The sequence below is a fragment of the Balaenoptera acutorostrata genome, chromosome 4 (assembly GCF_949987535.1).
Source record: "Balaenoptera acutorostrata chromosome 4, mBalAcu1.1, whole genome shotgun sequence".
NCBI lineage: Eukaryota > Metazoa > Chordata > Mammalia > Artiodactyla > Balaenopteridae > Balaenoptera > Balaenoptera acutorostrata.
In genome coordinates, this window is record NC_080067.1 from 79,605,670 (window position 1) to 79,621,434 (window position 15,765).

Genomic DNA, 15,765 nt, shown 5'->3' on the forward strand with positions numbered 1-15,765 from the left:
ATTCACAATACAGTGTTAATGTAGACTACAAAGTAGTATATGGAGTAGTGAAATGTGGTTGCTGGAAGATTGACTCAGTCCATTTTCTGGGCACATGGTACTACAAAATTGTGAATTACCTCATGCTATAGTCTTTTGAGTTGCTTAAAAACAGTTGAAACTAAAAGTGTTAATTTGAAATGTATGTATACAAGTAAAAGACTACAAAAATATAAAATGTTAGTAGTTGTTGTCTCTAAGTGGTGGGCTAATGGTGGTGGCTTTTATATTCTTATTTGTACTTTATATGTTTTTAAGATTTCTGTACTGAGCACGTTTACTTTTTCATAATTAGAAAATAAGTATTTAAATAGGTAAGATACATAATGGAAAAGCAAAGTCAGTAATGTCATATGCCGCAGAGATTAAAATATATATCCATTGGAGTTTACTGCAGACTTTAGCAAAAGCAGTTTGAATATAATAAGACTGAAAACAAAGAAGCCAGATTGCAACATCGTAAGGAAATAAGAGATGAGATAGTGAGTCCACTCTGGATCAGTGCCATCCAACAAATAAAGTGTGAGCCACATATTAATAATATATTTTATTTAATCCAGTACACCTAAAATATCATTCTAACATATGATTAATATAAAATTATTAATGAAATATTATACATTCTTTTGTTACATCTCAATTCAGACTAGTCATATTTCAAGTACTCAATAACCACATGTGGTTAGTGGCTACCATGCTGCACAGGGAAAGTTGAGACTGTTCTGTTTGTTGAGAAAGTAATGCCAAAGAGAGGATAGCTGGGGGGAAATGTGAGAATCCTCTAGTCCTTTGCAGTCCATTACAGCAGCAGAACCCTTTCCAATGCAGCTTATTGTCTCTTTAAAAATGAAATATTTTATGTAATTTTAAAGAAGTGTATATAAATAGTAACATAATAATAACATAAGAAATATTATATGAATAATAATAAATGAAAAAAACTCTCATATCCTCCACCCTACTTAAGAAATAGAATATCCTGTGAACTGTGTGCCACTCACTTGCAGTCTTAGACTGATTTTTTTTTTTCCTCCTCTCCTACAGGTTTTGGTAAGAATAGTCTGAGCCATAGAGGAAGAGTGATGCCTGGAAAGAGACGTCCTTATGGAGTTATCACTGGCCTTGCAGCTCGGAAAGCAACTGGAATTCGAAAAGGAATTAGTCCTATGAATCGACCACCTCTAAGTGACAAGGTAGGTTGATGGCTAATCCTGAGTCGGAAACTCTTTTCCTTACAAATGAATCTGTATTCAAAACAGAAACAGACTCAAGAGACAAAGAAAACAAACTTACGGTTACCAAAGGGGATAGGAAGTGGGGAGGGATAAATTAGGAGTATGGGATTGACAGATACAAACTACTATACGTAAAATAGATAAGCAACAAGGATTTAATGTATTATCACGGAACTATATTCAGCATCTTGTAATAACCTATAATGGAAAATAGTCTGAAATATATATATATTTATGACTGAATCACTTTGCTCTACACCTGAAATGAACACAATATGTAAATCAACCATACTTCAGTTAAAAAAAAAAGAAACCCTTTTCCTTTATTCATAGTAATATTTCTGTGAATGAGCTTGAGAGAGCATTTTATTTGAATATTTTGGGTTTTTTTAATATAGTACTTTAGGGCTTATATAAAAAATTCAACAATTAAATAAAAATTATTGTCATTCATGAAGAATACCTAAACTTCCACATTCTCAAATATAAAATTTTTTTACAGGTTCTTGACTTTACCTGTGTGTGTGTGTGTGTGTGTGTGTGTGTGTGTGTGTACAGTTTTTAACGGGATAGTGTGTGTCTGCAGTTTTTAACAGGTTATTGACATATAATTTTATACTATAAAATTCATTTGTTTTAAGTGTACAATTCAGTGAATTCTAGAAAATTTATAGAGTTGAACAATCATCACAATAATTAATTTTAGAACATTTCTATCACTCTAAAAAGAAATCTCAAGTCCATTCACAGTCATACCCTGTGATATGCCCCAGGCAACCACTAATCTACTTGCTGTAGATATTTTATAAATTTGCCTTTCTGGCATATTTTATATACAGGCATACCTTGTTTTATTGTACTTCACTTTATTGTGCTTCACAGATACTGCGTCTTTTTACAAATTGAAGATTTTTGGCCACCCTGCACTGAGCAAGTCTGTTGGTGCCGTTGTTCCAACAACATTTGCTCACTTTGTGTCTCTGTGTCACATTTTGGTAATTCTCGCAATATTTCAAACTCTTTCATTATTATATTTGTTATGGTGATCAGTGATCTTTGATGATACTATTGCAAAAAGATCACAACTCGCTGAAGGCTGAGATGATGGGTAGCATTTTTTTAGCAATAAAGTATTTTTAGATTAAGGTATGTACGCTGTTTTTTTAGGCATAATGCTGTGGCACACTTAATAGACTACAGTATAGCGTAAATATAAATTTTTATATGTAGTGGGAAACCAAAAATTCATGTGACTCACTTTATTGCGATATTTGCTTTATTGCAGTGGTCTGGAACCAAATCCCCAGTAACTCCGAGGTATGCCTGTAAATGGAATCATACAGTAGTATGTGGGCTGGCATTTAGCCATAATACTTTTGAGGTTCATGTTGTAGCATGTCTCAGTACTTCATCTCTTTTTATTAGTGAATAATATTTCATCATATGGATATTTTGTTTACCCATTCACCAGTTGATGGACGACATTTTGATTTTTTCCACTTTTTTGGGTATTGTGAATATGTTGCTGTGAACATTGCCTGTAAGTGTGTATGGACACAGGTTTTCATTTCTCTTGGGTGGATACCTATCTCCCCTAGTTGATATTTTTAATTAGAGTTACAATTATTTACCCACCATAAATTAACTACTTTTCAAATCTTAACTGAATTTTTAATTACATCTCAATGAGTAATTTTTGAATTGGCTGTATAAAGCATTACTTAAAATAGTTTCACAAATGGTTTTTCTTTAATTTCTTATGTTTAGTAAGTCTGAGCCACCAAGGAATTTAATGTTCCACCCTGCTGTTTTTTAACCCCTTTCGTTTCTCTGATTATGAAAGTAATACGTATTTTAATACAAAAATTCAGGACATTCATTTCTTAAATTATCTCAAGTATCTGTATTCTGGTTAACCACAACTGTCTTCACCCCTTAACTTTTCAATTCTGCTATCACCAGCAGCTATTCTCTAAAACTTTATTACAGAACTTGCTCCAGTAAAAATTTTAAGTTACCACATGTGGTAGTCTTTTGAGTTGTTTAAAAATAGTGAAAATTGAAAGAGAATGTGCTGAATGGTAAGATCCTTTTATTCGAAGTTTGAATGATTTTGGAAAAGGTATGGTTTGAAATTTGCTGTTTCTTAAGAACTTTTCTCTCAACCTGAATACAGATTAATGTCTCAACAGAATCGACTGTGGTACTTGTGAAGCAGATCATTTTCTAGCAGCTTAGAAAATTTCTTTTTACATATAAGTAACTTACACCATCCTTTTCTATTCATTAAACAAATTACCTTACTTGTCCTTGAATTGCTGCATATACTTAGAAATTTTATACCTTAAAAAAAGTCCTTTTTTTTTTTTTTTTTTTTTTTTTTTTACTGTGAATCTGTTTGGTTTATTTGGTAACACTCTTGCCCCCACTTTTCCCTGCTGTTGTTTTTGGAGTGTGTGGATGGAGCTTCCCAAAACAGGCTTCTTTGTGTCTCTAAGTAGGGGATGCTGTGGCCCAAAATAGGAAAAGTTTCACTGGCTGAGCCACTGATGTATCAGGGTCCCCCTTCCCACTGTCTCCTGGCCACCTGGTATCTGTCAGTAGGGGAGGGGAATCTCTTCCTGGGCTGGGCAATTTAAGGTGGGGCAGAGGGGACATGTCCTAGCTGGTGGTGCCTAGCTGCTAGGTGTCTTGCATGTAGATGGGGAGTCTCAAGTATGTGGGGATAAAGAACACTTTGTGGGACAGGTATTTCTTTGGCAGAATTGCCCTGGCTGCTACCAGCCAACTACCTAGTGTCCCTGGGTGAGGGGAGGGGAGTGTCAGTCCTGTGAGAAAAGAGAGCACTTCCCTTCACCACTTACTGTTATCAGGGGTCCTAATTGATACCACCTGCTGGTGCTGCTGGGCTCACCTGGTGTTGTCAGCAGGACTTCCATTCCATCCAGGGAGGAATGAGCCTATTTGGGCTGTCTTTTGCTAGTTTGGGATCCAGGAAATACTGGGCCACTCTCTTCTGTAGGGTGGGGGAGTGTAAGAAGCACTGTCACTATGTTGTTATCCTAATCACAAGGTCCATTCTCCAGGAAGTAGAGCTTAATTGCCCTCCCTAGGAGTATGAGCTACACTTACTAATTACTTTTAACGAACAGGGTATGCAAAGAGAAAAATGGTTGATTTTGTAGTGGAGAAACCTGTCCAACACTACCTTTATCAAGGACCACGGTGGCGCCCAGGCCTCCGGGTTCTGGGACAGCAGCTGCTGGGGTGCCACCTCTGACTCCAGAGCAGGTGGAGGCTGCCAGCTCCACCACGGTTGCTGTTCTCCAGAGGGAGGATGCTGCCCGCAGCCCTGCAGGCCCCAGTTCCCGTGTGCCAGGAGCTGTCCAGGCTTCCCCCAGTGAGTCTCTGCACTGCGGTGTTCCAGCTTTTTACATATAAGTAACTTACACCATCCTTTTCTATTCATTAAACAAATTACCTTACTTGTCCTTGAATTGCTGCATATACTTAGAAATTTTATACCTTAAAAAAAAGTCCTGACCACAGTTAGACTTTTTGTTACGTTTTCTCTTCCTTTCCACAGTTTATATGAATTAATGAGATTTTATTTCAATACAAATGTACATTTTCTTACCTATGAAGTGAATTACTAAGTGGGAAAGATAGCATACTCATTTACGTTACTAGTATTTACTGAGAGAGCAAATGGCTGTGCCTGGAGGGGAATGGTTGTCTCTAAGAATGAATTTTCTTTTGTTTAGAGAAAGCTTAAAATATCTGCCAAGTAAAAGTTCGTAAGGGATTCTTCTACTGGAATATATAACCTTGTCAATGTCAATACTGTAACTTTTCTATTTTAGGTTCACAATTTCCTAAAACTGAGGGTATGTTATGTTTTGTAGAACTTTTAACTTGACTAATAATACTAAACCATTTAGTACTTCTGTGAACTTAAAAAATTTTTGTTGTTGCTGCATATATAGCAGTTATCGTCTGCTAATGGGTAGTTTTGATCTTTTGTCTGATTTTGACAGTTTATAAATAGCTTATCTTCATACTATGGAATTCTGTTCAGCAATAAAAAAGGAATAAATGTTAATGCACAAGACAGTGTGGATACATCTCAAAACATCACGCTAAGCAAAAGAACACAAACACAAAACACTATGTACTATGATTCTGTTTATTTGAAATTGTAGAGAAGGCTAAACTATAGTGACAGATCAGTCATTGCCTGGGGTTAGAGTCAGGTGGGGGAAGGAAATTGACTGCAAGGGGGCACAGGGAAACTTTTAAGTGTGAGGGTACTGTTTTATATCTTGATTATGATATGGTTACATGATTACTTGTAATTACCCAACTTCATAAACTATACACTTAAAATTTTATTGTATGTAAATATTACTTTAATAAAATAGCATTAAAAATAAACTACCTTAATTTCTTTCCTTCGAGGAATAATTTTTTATCTCAAAATTCTGTAAGAAAAGCTTATCCTTAGATATTTTTTGTAAACACTTTTATACACATGTAACCTTAGATTCATGGAACACAAATTCCCCATATATTAATGGATTGTTAAAGTTCTTGCCCATGTATTCATCATTTAACTCATGTTGACTGAATACTCAGTATGTCCTAGATGCAAGGGATTCTGCAGTAACTCAATAGAAAATCCCTGTCTTCATGGAGAACTCAAATAAATATTAAATAATTTATCACACAAATAACTATGTGATATAATATGGCAGGTATTTTGAAGGAAAACAATGTGACAGTAGCATCATAGAAGGAACTTCTACATTTACCTATAAAATGAGCCTTGGTATTTTTATTAAAGACAAAATACAAAGCTCGGAATGGGCCATCATTAGTCTGATTTCATAGCATTTCTTCCGTACTCTTAATATTCTTTATTACTCCATTTACTTCTTTTCCAAACGTTCATGAAAATGAAGACTATTGTAATTTTTGTGGTTTTTAGTCAATCGATATTTATGGGATACTTCTCATATTCTTTTTTTTTAAATTTTTATTGGAGTATAGTTGCTTTACAATGTTGTGTTAGTTTCTGCTGTACAATAAAGTGAATCAGTTACAGGTATACATATCTCCACTGTTTTTTAGATTTCCTTCCCGTTTAGGTCACCACAGATCATTGAGTAGAGGTCCCTGTGCTAAACAGTAGGTTCTCATTAGTTATCTATTTTATACTTAGTGGTGTATATATGTCAATCCCAATCTCCCAATTCGTCCCATTCCCCCCTTCCCCTCCTTGGTAACCATAAGTTTGTTCTCTACATCTGTGACTCTATTTCTGCTTTGCCGATAAGTTCATCTGTACCATTCTTCTAGATTCCACATATAAGGGATATTATACGATGTTTGTTTTTCTCTTTCTGACTCACTTCACTCTGTATGACAGTCTCTGGGTCTATCCATGTCTCTGCAAATGGCACTATTTTGTTCCATTTAATGGCTGAGTAATATTCTATTGTATATATATATACCACATCTTCTTTATCCATTCCTCTGTCAATGGACATTTAGGTGCTTCCATGTCCTGGCTATTGTAAATAGAGCTGCAGTGAACATTGTGGTACATGACTCTTTTTGAATTATGGTTTTCTCAGGGTATATACCCGGTAGTGGGATTGCTGGGTCGTATGGTAGTTCTATTTTTCGTTTTTTAAGGAACCTCCATACTGTTCTCCATAGTGGCTGTATCAATTTACATTCCCACTAACAGTGCAGGAGGGTTCCCTTTTCTCCACACCCTCTCCAGCATTTATTGTGTGTAGATTTTTTGATGATGGCCATTCTGACTGGTGTGAGGTGATACCTCATTGTAGTTTTGATTTGCATTTCTCTAATAATTAGTGATGTTGAGCATCTTTTCATGTGCTTTTTGGCCATCTGTATGTCTTCTTTGGAGAATGTCTATTTAGATCTTCCCCCCATTTACTGATTGGGTTATTTTTTTGATATTGAGCTGCATGAGCTGTTTGTGTATTTTGGAGATTAATCCCTTGTCAGATTCTCAAAATATAAGAGAATCCAGATTAAATAAAAGATACAGTCCATATTGTCAGAGACTGTAGAAGTCTTCATGGGAAATATGGAAACCTGAATTAGGCTTTAATGATGGACTGAATTTATATATGTAGAGAGAGAAAAAGTGGACATTTCATGTGCTTATTTTCTATGACATTGAATTTTCTTAATTCTTGTTTTTCTACTCAGACTTTTTTGCTATCACAACCTCCCTTTTTCCTTCTCACACATTTGTTTTGGATCTTGGCTCTCTTATCTCTTCACTTGATATCAAAATCATATTTATATAAAAGATACCCTAATTTACATTTCTGGCTCTCTACAGGGTTCTTCTCTTGAGCTCCAGAACCATGTTTCCTCATCACCTGTGCATCCCTCAGAATACCTCAAACTGAACATAACCAAAATAGAAAAAAATTCATTCTTCTGTTTGAATTCTTCTTTTGTTGAAAGTATTTTAAGTATAATGTAGTTGTCATTTTCGTCACTTAGACAGGAAATATTCAAGTTGTTTTAGCACAACCTGTACATCTAAGCAGTGGTCAGTCCCTGTCCATTCTGCCTCAGAAATGTTTATTGTAGTAGGGTATAGAGCAAAAAGCAATCTAATTAACATAGTTTCTTGCCTTCTGAAAGAATATAGAGCGATATTTTCCAGCGTTAAAAAGGAAGGCAAACCTTCTGAGACAAAATGAAGTACAGAGAAAACCAGTTGCAGCTCTCAAGAGACCTAACCAGTTAAATAGAAAGTAAGTACTCAAATATAAGACAATGTTATGTTATACATCATAAATAAAGATGGACTTCTTGCACTGAGAGTTCAAAGGAATGAATTTGCAGTGATGTTTGTAGGTATCTGGTCATTTTCAAGACAGATATTTGGGATATCTGTTTGAAAATCCAATATGGAAGTATTCAGTAATAGCTTGCTTATCTCTTAGAACCAGTGTTATTGATGAATTTAACTGATTGTAAACGTTTTAAAAAAGCATAACTCTGTGTCTTTCTCTCTCGACATATAGAGTAAAATTGCAAAAGGTGATCGTTTTGGTAAAAACACCTCTTCCAGAATTATTCAAAATTGAGAATTCTGAAAGCTGAATTTGTTATATAGTCTCAATGGCTCTTAATAAAACAGTGTATGTTATTTGTGGGAAAAGCAAACCTGAAAGAATTTTGCATGAATGCTTCGTAAGCTGAAATTATTTTTCTTTTAATTTAAAAAAGATATAACAGGGCTTCCCTGGTGGCTCAGTGGTTAAGACTCCACGCTGTCAATGCAGGGGACCCGGGTTTGATCCCTGGTCAGGGAACTAGATCCCATATGCATGCCGCAACTAAGAGTTTGCATGCCACAACTAAGGAGCCCGCCTGCTGCAACTAAGGAGCCCACCTGCTGCAACTAAGACCTGGCACAACCAAATAAATAAATTTTAAAAAAGTATAACAAAACTTAAAAATTGTGGCCTATCGTTATGGTATTCTGTTCTCTGTAAGGATAAAGTAGTTGACAGGCTGTGAAGTTTTCTTATTATTTCAGTTACAAATGCCTTTTATTCATCTTTTATAGAAGATAATTCAAAGCAAAAAAAACCCTGAAATGAAGTTTTTGTATAAGTGGAATGGCTACAATTGCAGCTTTATTCAACTATCATCTCTTTTTCTTTTGGGAATTATTTGGGAGTACTTTTTTGGAAAAGGGAAACTTCTCAAATAAGAGCTTGTCAATTATATGAGCCATTAATGAGCCCATGTTAATTGGGCTGGCAGGGAAATTTTGCATTTGAGCCTCTATAAGATTGTAGGTAAGATTAGGTGACCTGTTAAACATTTATTTATAAAAATAAATAAGTAGAAATGAAAATTTGTTTTCTCATGTTTTACCAACTTTCTATAGAAACCAGAAAGGAATTGGTAAAAGTCAAGTCAAACATATAATTAAGATTACAATGTTCTAAGCAGGAGAGAGCAAACAGTGGAATAGTGTTAGGTTCTGTGTGATTTATATTAATATATGAAGGTTTCTGAGTGAAGGAGAGAAAATTGGAGAAGATGTTATATTTCAAGATTTTCTCTTCATTTTTAGTTTTCAGCAGTTTGACCATGATGTGCCTAGGTGTGCTTTTCTTTGTACTAATCCTGTTAATAAATCTGTGCATTTATGTCTTTTACCAAATTTAGAAAGTAGCATTAAAAATGTTATTTCAGTGTCTTCAGAAGAGACCTTATATGTCAGAATATTAAACAGTTGAATATTTGTAAGATAAATTAGGTCAGAATTAACCACATTGTTATGTAGTCTGCTACAGAGGGAGGTATTTGTAAATCAGATCTCAATAGCTTCATGTAAACAAGGGTATAATTCAGAGTCTTTGTGTTTAGTGTACCTCAGATTTTTTTTTTTTACATGCTTTTCTGTCTCTTTTTTTTTTTTTAAGAATTTTTTTTTTTAAGGCATTGTTTACTTTGTTTATTTATTTATTTTTGGCTGTGTTGGGTCTTCGTTTCTCTGCGAGGGCTTTCTGTAGTTGTGGCAAGCGGGGGCCACTCTTCATCGCGGTGCGCGGGCCTCTCACCATCGCGGCCTCTCCCGTTGCGGGGCACAGGCTCCAGGGGCACAGACTCCAGACGCGCAGGCTCAGTAATTGTGGCTCACGGGCCCAGTTGCTCCGCGGCATGTGGGATCTTCCCAGACCAGGGCTCAAACCCGTGTCCGCTGCATTGGCAGGCAGACTCTCAACCACTTCGCCACCAGGGAAGCCCTGTACCTCAGATTTTCATCCTATGAATTTAAATATTTTTGCTTATCTTTTCAAGATGTTTGAAAGTTGGTAAGTGGCCCACACTATTCATGGTGTATGTGTTTTTGTTGCAGAAATAACATTCCAGCCAATTTTACCAGGAGTGGAAATAAATTAAGTCATCAGAAAGACACTCGTCAGGCAACTTTTCTTTTCAGGAGAGGCCTGAAGGTATAAAAAACCCTTGGTAGTGTTTTCTTTTTACCCAAACAAAGGATCCTGAACATCCACCTTTAGTAATCCTCTATCATAGACATGGCCCATGATTGAGGTAGGGTTTGGGTTTAGAATATGGAGAACATGACATTAGATTAATTCCTTTTTTTTTTTTCTATTTTCTCTTTTGTTGTCCTCAGTGGCAGTGTCTTATAAGAATTTAACATGTTATTTAGGAATAAACTTGTTTTTACTGCTAGTTCTGATACAGGAACCCGAACAAAGAGGTGTTGTTAGAATAGGCACATGCCCCTCTCCTGCATTCACACACCACACTGGGTTATAAAGTTACAGAGCAGGGTAGCTCTTTGGATTCAAATCCTCTGCTTTCTATGGGATCTACTGCTTTTTTTTTCCCTTCAGGTTCAGGCCCAGTTGAACTCAGAACAACTGCTAGACGATGTAGTAGCAAAGAGAACTCGTCAGTAAGTTTCAATTTGTTTTTCAAGATGTCATATCAAAACTCCCAGAATAGTAGTGACCCAAATTACTTTGTACCCAAGTCTAAAAGAAATTAAATGAGAAGTGAATTAACCATTGAGCCTGAAATAAATCCTATGTTGTTTTTGTTGTTTTTTCCCCAAAAACCTTTTTCATTTTCACATGTCAGTGTTATAACTTTTAGCACCAAATACATTACTCTGTATTTAAAATTTTTTTTTGCCTGTTTATTCCTTTTTAATGAAATAGCTCTTTATTTTCTTATAACTACTTTCATACAAATGAACCAATTCAGGGAATAAATAGAAGAAAATCCAGTAGCGCTTTTAGAAAATTTATAGATTTTTAAAAACAATAGGATGTTTTCTTTTCACATATTGTGTTTTTCTCCTTACCCCATGAAGGTTTTTTTCAAGAATGTATTTTTGCCTGTTAGAATTGCACTCCCCAAGTGTGAGTTGTAACACTCCATCAATATAATCAGGTTTTAAAATTAAATCATTTAAAATTATGGCTACTTCTGTGAAAACAAAGCATATAAAACATGATCATGGTCCAGATATGATGCCATCTATAACGGGCATGATTTTGAGCAATTGGCGTGTCAGAAAGGCAACTATTTAAACTTGACGCTGGCAATATTCTTTTGCACAGGAGTCAGGCATTGGAAACCAAAAGGAGGGAAACAATAATCATGACCTATTTGCTTCTGCAATAAACAGTATTTACATAATTGTAATAATGTAAATGTGGCTTATTTGTTTTGAACTTTAAGAATCAATCTATAGAACAAAGCACAAAATACTTAATTTGGTAACAGTGTGATATAAATGTCAGATTTTGGCCAACATAAATATAAAAGTAAAGCTGATAAAAAGTGAGAGGTACAAAATGGGTGAAGAGGTGGAGGGAAGGAATTAAGAGATGCTACTGTCCTTTTATACAAAGTGGGTAGGGAATAATGTCAAGAGACACTACTAAAAAAAGAGATTTTAGTATATTTAAAGTTATAATGGAAGTAAAATAGTGATATAGCCATCAAAACGTTTAGAGGTAGGAAGAGAAACTAGAGGATAGTGTAATGAGCTGAATCCTTACCATAGCAAGATAGTATTACATACGCATTTTGTTTAGTGAACTGGAGGTAACTAACTAGCAAGCAGGAAAAACAGGAAAGGTTAAAAGTGCTGCCTCTGGGGAGCAGAAAGGGAGACTAGTGGGGTAAAGGACTGTTGTTTCTTATTAGAAGCCTTTCTGTATTATTTGATTTTTTTATATGCATATATTTGTTACACTGAAAAATATTTAATAAATTCAGGTGTCTAGTTCTTACACCCAAGATGCTGATTAATTATATCATAGTGGGGCCCAGGTGTCTGTATTTCCTAAAAAACTAAGAAAAAGTAATGGCTACTTTAAAATGTATGTTTTAATGTGGAATACACTATAGGATTCATAAACTGTCATTTTAATGAAATTTTTGGTTTTTTGAAACTAGATGGCGGACTTCCACCACAAATGGAGGAATTTTGACTGTATCCATTGATAATCCAGGAGCAGTGCAGTGCCCAGTGTAAGTCTTTTTTTTATTTTGCGAAAATTATAACTTCTCTATATAAGATAATAAAAAAATATTTGACTTCTCTTCAGAGTATGATGTTCACGTTAGGATAAACTGAGACAGGGTAAAAGTAATACTTGTGGTATAAAGTGGAAATAGTATAATATACAATTAAAGGTAGGGGATTCCCTGGTGGTCCAGAGGTTAGGGCTCAGCAGGCGCTTTCACTGCTGAGGCCCAGGTTCAATCCTTGGTCAGGTGGAGAACTAAGATCCCTCAAGCTGCACAGCATGGCCCAAAAAAAAAACAAACAAAAATATCAAAAATAACAAAAAAAAGTTAAAAGTAAAAGCTCCCTGATTCCTGGTTCTACAGCTCCAAAGTAACCACTTTTAACAATTTCATATATTTATTTAAAAAATGTGGTGCCCATATAAATAACATACTATGTACATCTATTTCTTGTGTATAATCATAAATGAGACTTACCATGCATACTTGCTCCCTTCTCCCCCTCCCCCCAGTATGCTTTGGACTTCTTTACTTTTCATTACATACAGATCTACCTTCTTTTTAAAGGCTTCATAATGTATTCTTTTATCTAGATGACCTTAATTTAGTTAACAATTCCGTTATATTTATTGCATTATAAACTTTCTAGGTTGAAGCTGGAAGTGATGTTGCCTAGGGGATGGGGGGTGAACTGAACCCCGATTTGACAGGCAAGATGTGAGACTTAAAGCACAGGGCCAGAGGTCAAGGATGCATTTCAAGAAAGTTCTAAAACCGTATCATCAAATTCAACCTGATAGTTGACCTAGCCATAGACCAGACCATAACTGGCACTCTTAAATTTTTCCCATCAAAAAGTATCAGGAATGAAAATCTAAGCTCTATACTTAAAATTTAAAGAAAGTCCTGTATCAGCCAGTAGTCTAGCAGATTGGCTAGTTTCTTGGAAATTCATGCAGACGTACTCAGTCTTCTAACACAGCAGAGGAAAATATCTCTGTGTTGATATTTTTCACATTATGTGTGTGGCCCATTAGTAGGTTATGAAATCAGTTCTGTGAGATGTGGTGAACATATTTTAAAAAGAAAATAAAATAATAAAAATTTTTTCAACTTTCTAGGTTTATGGAGTTTTGTTTTTAACTATCTAGCCATTTTAATGATTGAAATGAAAACCTAGGATGATTCTCTAAGATTTTAGAGGTTGCTTTATTTTAGTAGAAGATCAAGACTTGGAAATCACCAATCCTTCCAAATTGTTGAAAAGTTTGTAGTTCTACTTACAGAGGTATTCTGTGAGCGATTTATAAATTTTAGTCTCTAGATTAGTCAGTCAAGAACCAAGTATTTTTTTGAATTCAGCAAGGTTGCAGGATACAAGATTAATCTACAGAAATCTGTTGTGTTTCTATACACTATAATGAAAATCAGAAAGAGAAAGTTAAAGAAAAAAAAAATTCCCATTTAAAATTGCATTTAAAAAATACCTAGGAATAAACTTAACCAAGGAGGTGAAGGACCTATGTGCTGAAAACTATAAAACGTTGATGAAGGAAATTGAAGATTATTCAAAGAAATGGAAAGATAATCCCATGCTCTTGGATTGGAAGAATTAATATTATTAAAATGACCATATTACCGAAAGCAATCTACAGGTTTAATGCAATCCCTATCAAAATACCCAGGACATTTTCCACAGAACTAAAACAAACAATCTTAAAATTTATATAGAACCCCGAAAGACCCCAAATTACCAAAGCAACTTCTGAGGAAAAAAGAACAAAGCTGGAGGTATGACCCTACCAGACTTCAGACTATACTACAATACTACAATAGTCAAAACAGCATGATATTGGCACAAAAAAGGCCACATAGATCAATGGGTCAGAATAGAGAGAAATAAAAGCCATGTACGTATGGTCCATTAATCTATGACAAAGGAGGTAAGAATGTGCAATGGAGAAAAGACAGTCTCTTCAACAAGTGGTGCTGGGAAAACTGGACAGCCACATGTAAAACAATGAAATTAGAACATTCCCTCACACCATATACAAAAATAAACTCATAATGGTCTAAAGACCTAAATGTAAGACATGAAACAATAAAACTCCTAGAAGAGAAAAAAGGCGAAACACCCTGACATAAATCATAGCAGTATTTTTTTGCATCAGTCTCCCAAGCCAAAAGAAATAAGAACAAAAGTAAACAAATGGGACCTAATTAAACTTAAAAGCTTTTGCACAACAAAGGAAACCATAAATAAGACGAAAAGACAACCCTCAGAATGGGAGAAAATATTTGCAAACAAAGCAACTGACAAAGGATTAATGTCCAAAATACACAAGCAGCTCATGCAGCTCAATATCAAAAAAACAATCCAATCCAAAAATGGCCAGAAGACCTAAATAGACATTTCTCCAAAGAAGATAAACAGATTGCCAACAAACACATGAAAGGATGCTCAAGATCACTAATCATTAGAGAAATGCAAATCAAAACTACAATGAGGTATCACCTCACACCAGTCAGAATGGCCATCATCAAAAAATCTACAAACAGTAAATGCTGGAGAGGGTGTGGAGAAAAGGAAACCCTCTTGCACTGTTGGTGGGAATGTAAATTGTTACAGCCACTATGGAGAACAGTATGGCAGTTCCTTAAAAAACTAAAAATAGAACTACCATATGACCCAGCAATCCCACTACTGGGCATATACCCTGAGAAAACCATAATTAAAAAAGAGTCATGTACCACAATGTTCATTGCAGCTCTGTTTACAATAGCCGGGACATGAAAGCCACCTAAGTGTCCCATCGACAGATGAATGGATACAGAAGATGTGGCACATACATACAATGGAATATTACTGAGCCATAAAAAGAAACGAAATTGAGTTATTTGTAGTGAGGTGGTTGGACCTAGAGACTGTCATACAGAGTAAAGTAAGTCAGAAAGAGAAAAACAAATACCATATGATAACACATATATATGGAATCTTAAAAAAAAAAAAAAGTGGTTCTGAAGAACCTAGGGGCAGGACAGGAGTAAAGATGCAGACCTAGAGAATGGACTGGAGAACACGGGGAGGGGGAAGGGTAAGCTGAGATGAAGTGAGAGAGTGGCATGGACATATATACACTACCAAATGTAAAATAGATGACTAGTGGGAAGCAGCCGCATAGCACAGGGAGATGAGCTCGGTGCTTTGTGTCCACCCAGAGGGGTGGGATAGGGAGGCTGGGAGGGAGACGCAAGAGGGAGGAGATAAGGGGATGTATGTATATGTATAGCTGATTCACTTTGTTATAAAGCAGAAACTAACACACCATTGTAAAGCAATTATACTCCAATAAAGATGTTTAAAAAAAACTCATAATGGTCTTTAGACCATTTTATTGTTAAA

The 15,765-nt window shown here is 35.4% G+C and overlaps 1 protein-coding gene across 2 annotated transcripts in view; it reads left to right on the forward strand.

Annotated features, from left to right (window-relative positions):
• Positions 1–15,765, forward strand: part of FYTTD1 (forty-two-three domain containing 1) — a 35,362-nt gene that overhangs the window by 13,558 nt on the left and 6,039 nt on the right. For both annotated transcript variants that reach the window (XM_007171623.2, XM_007171622.3), the window contains exons 3-7: positions 1,084–1,232; positions 7,968–8,080; positions 10,207–10,303; positions 10,712–10,773; positions 12,288–12,362. In XM_007171623.2, coding sequence (XP_007171685.1) covers positions 1,084–1,232; positions 7,968–8,080; positions 10,207–10,303; positions 10,712–10,773; positions 12,288–12,362 — 496 coding nt within the window. The remainder of the gene's footprint in view (positions 1–1,083; positions 1,233–7,967; positions 8,081–10,206; positions 10,304–10,711; positions 10,774–12,287; positions 12,363–15,765) is intronic.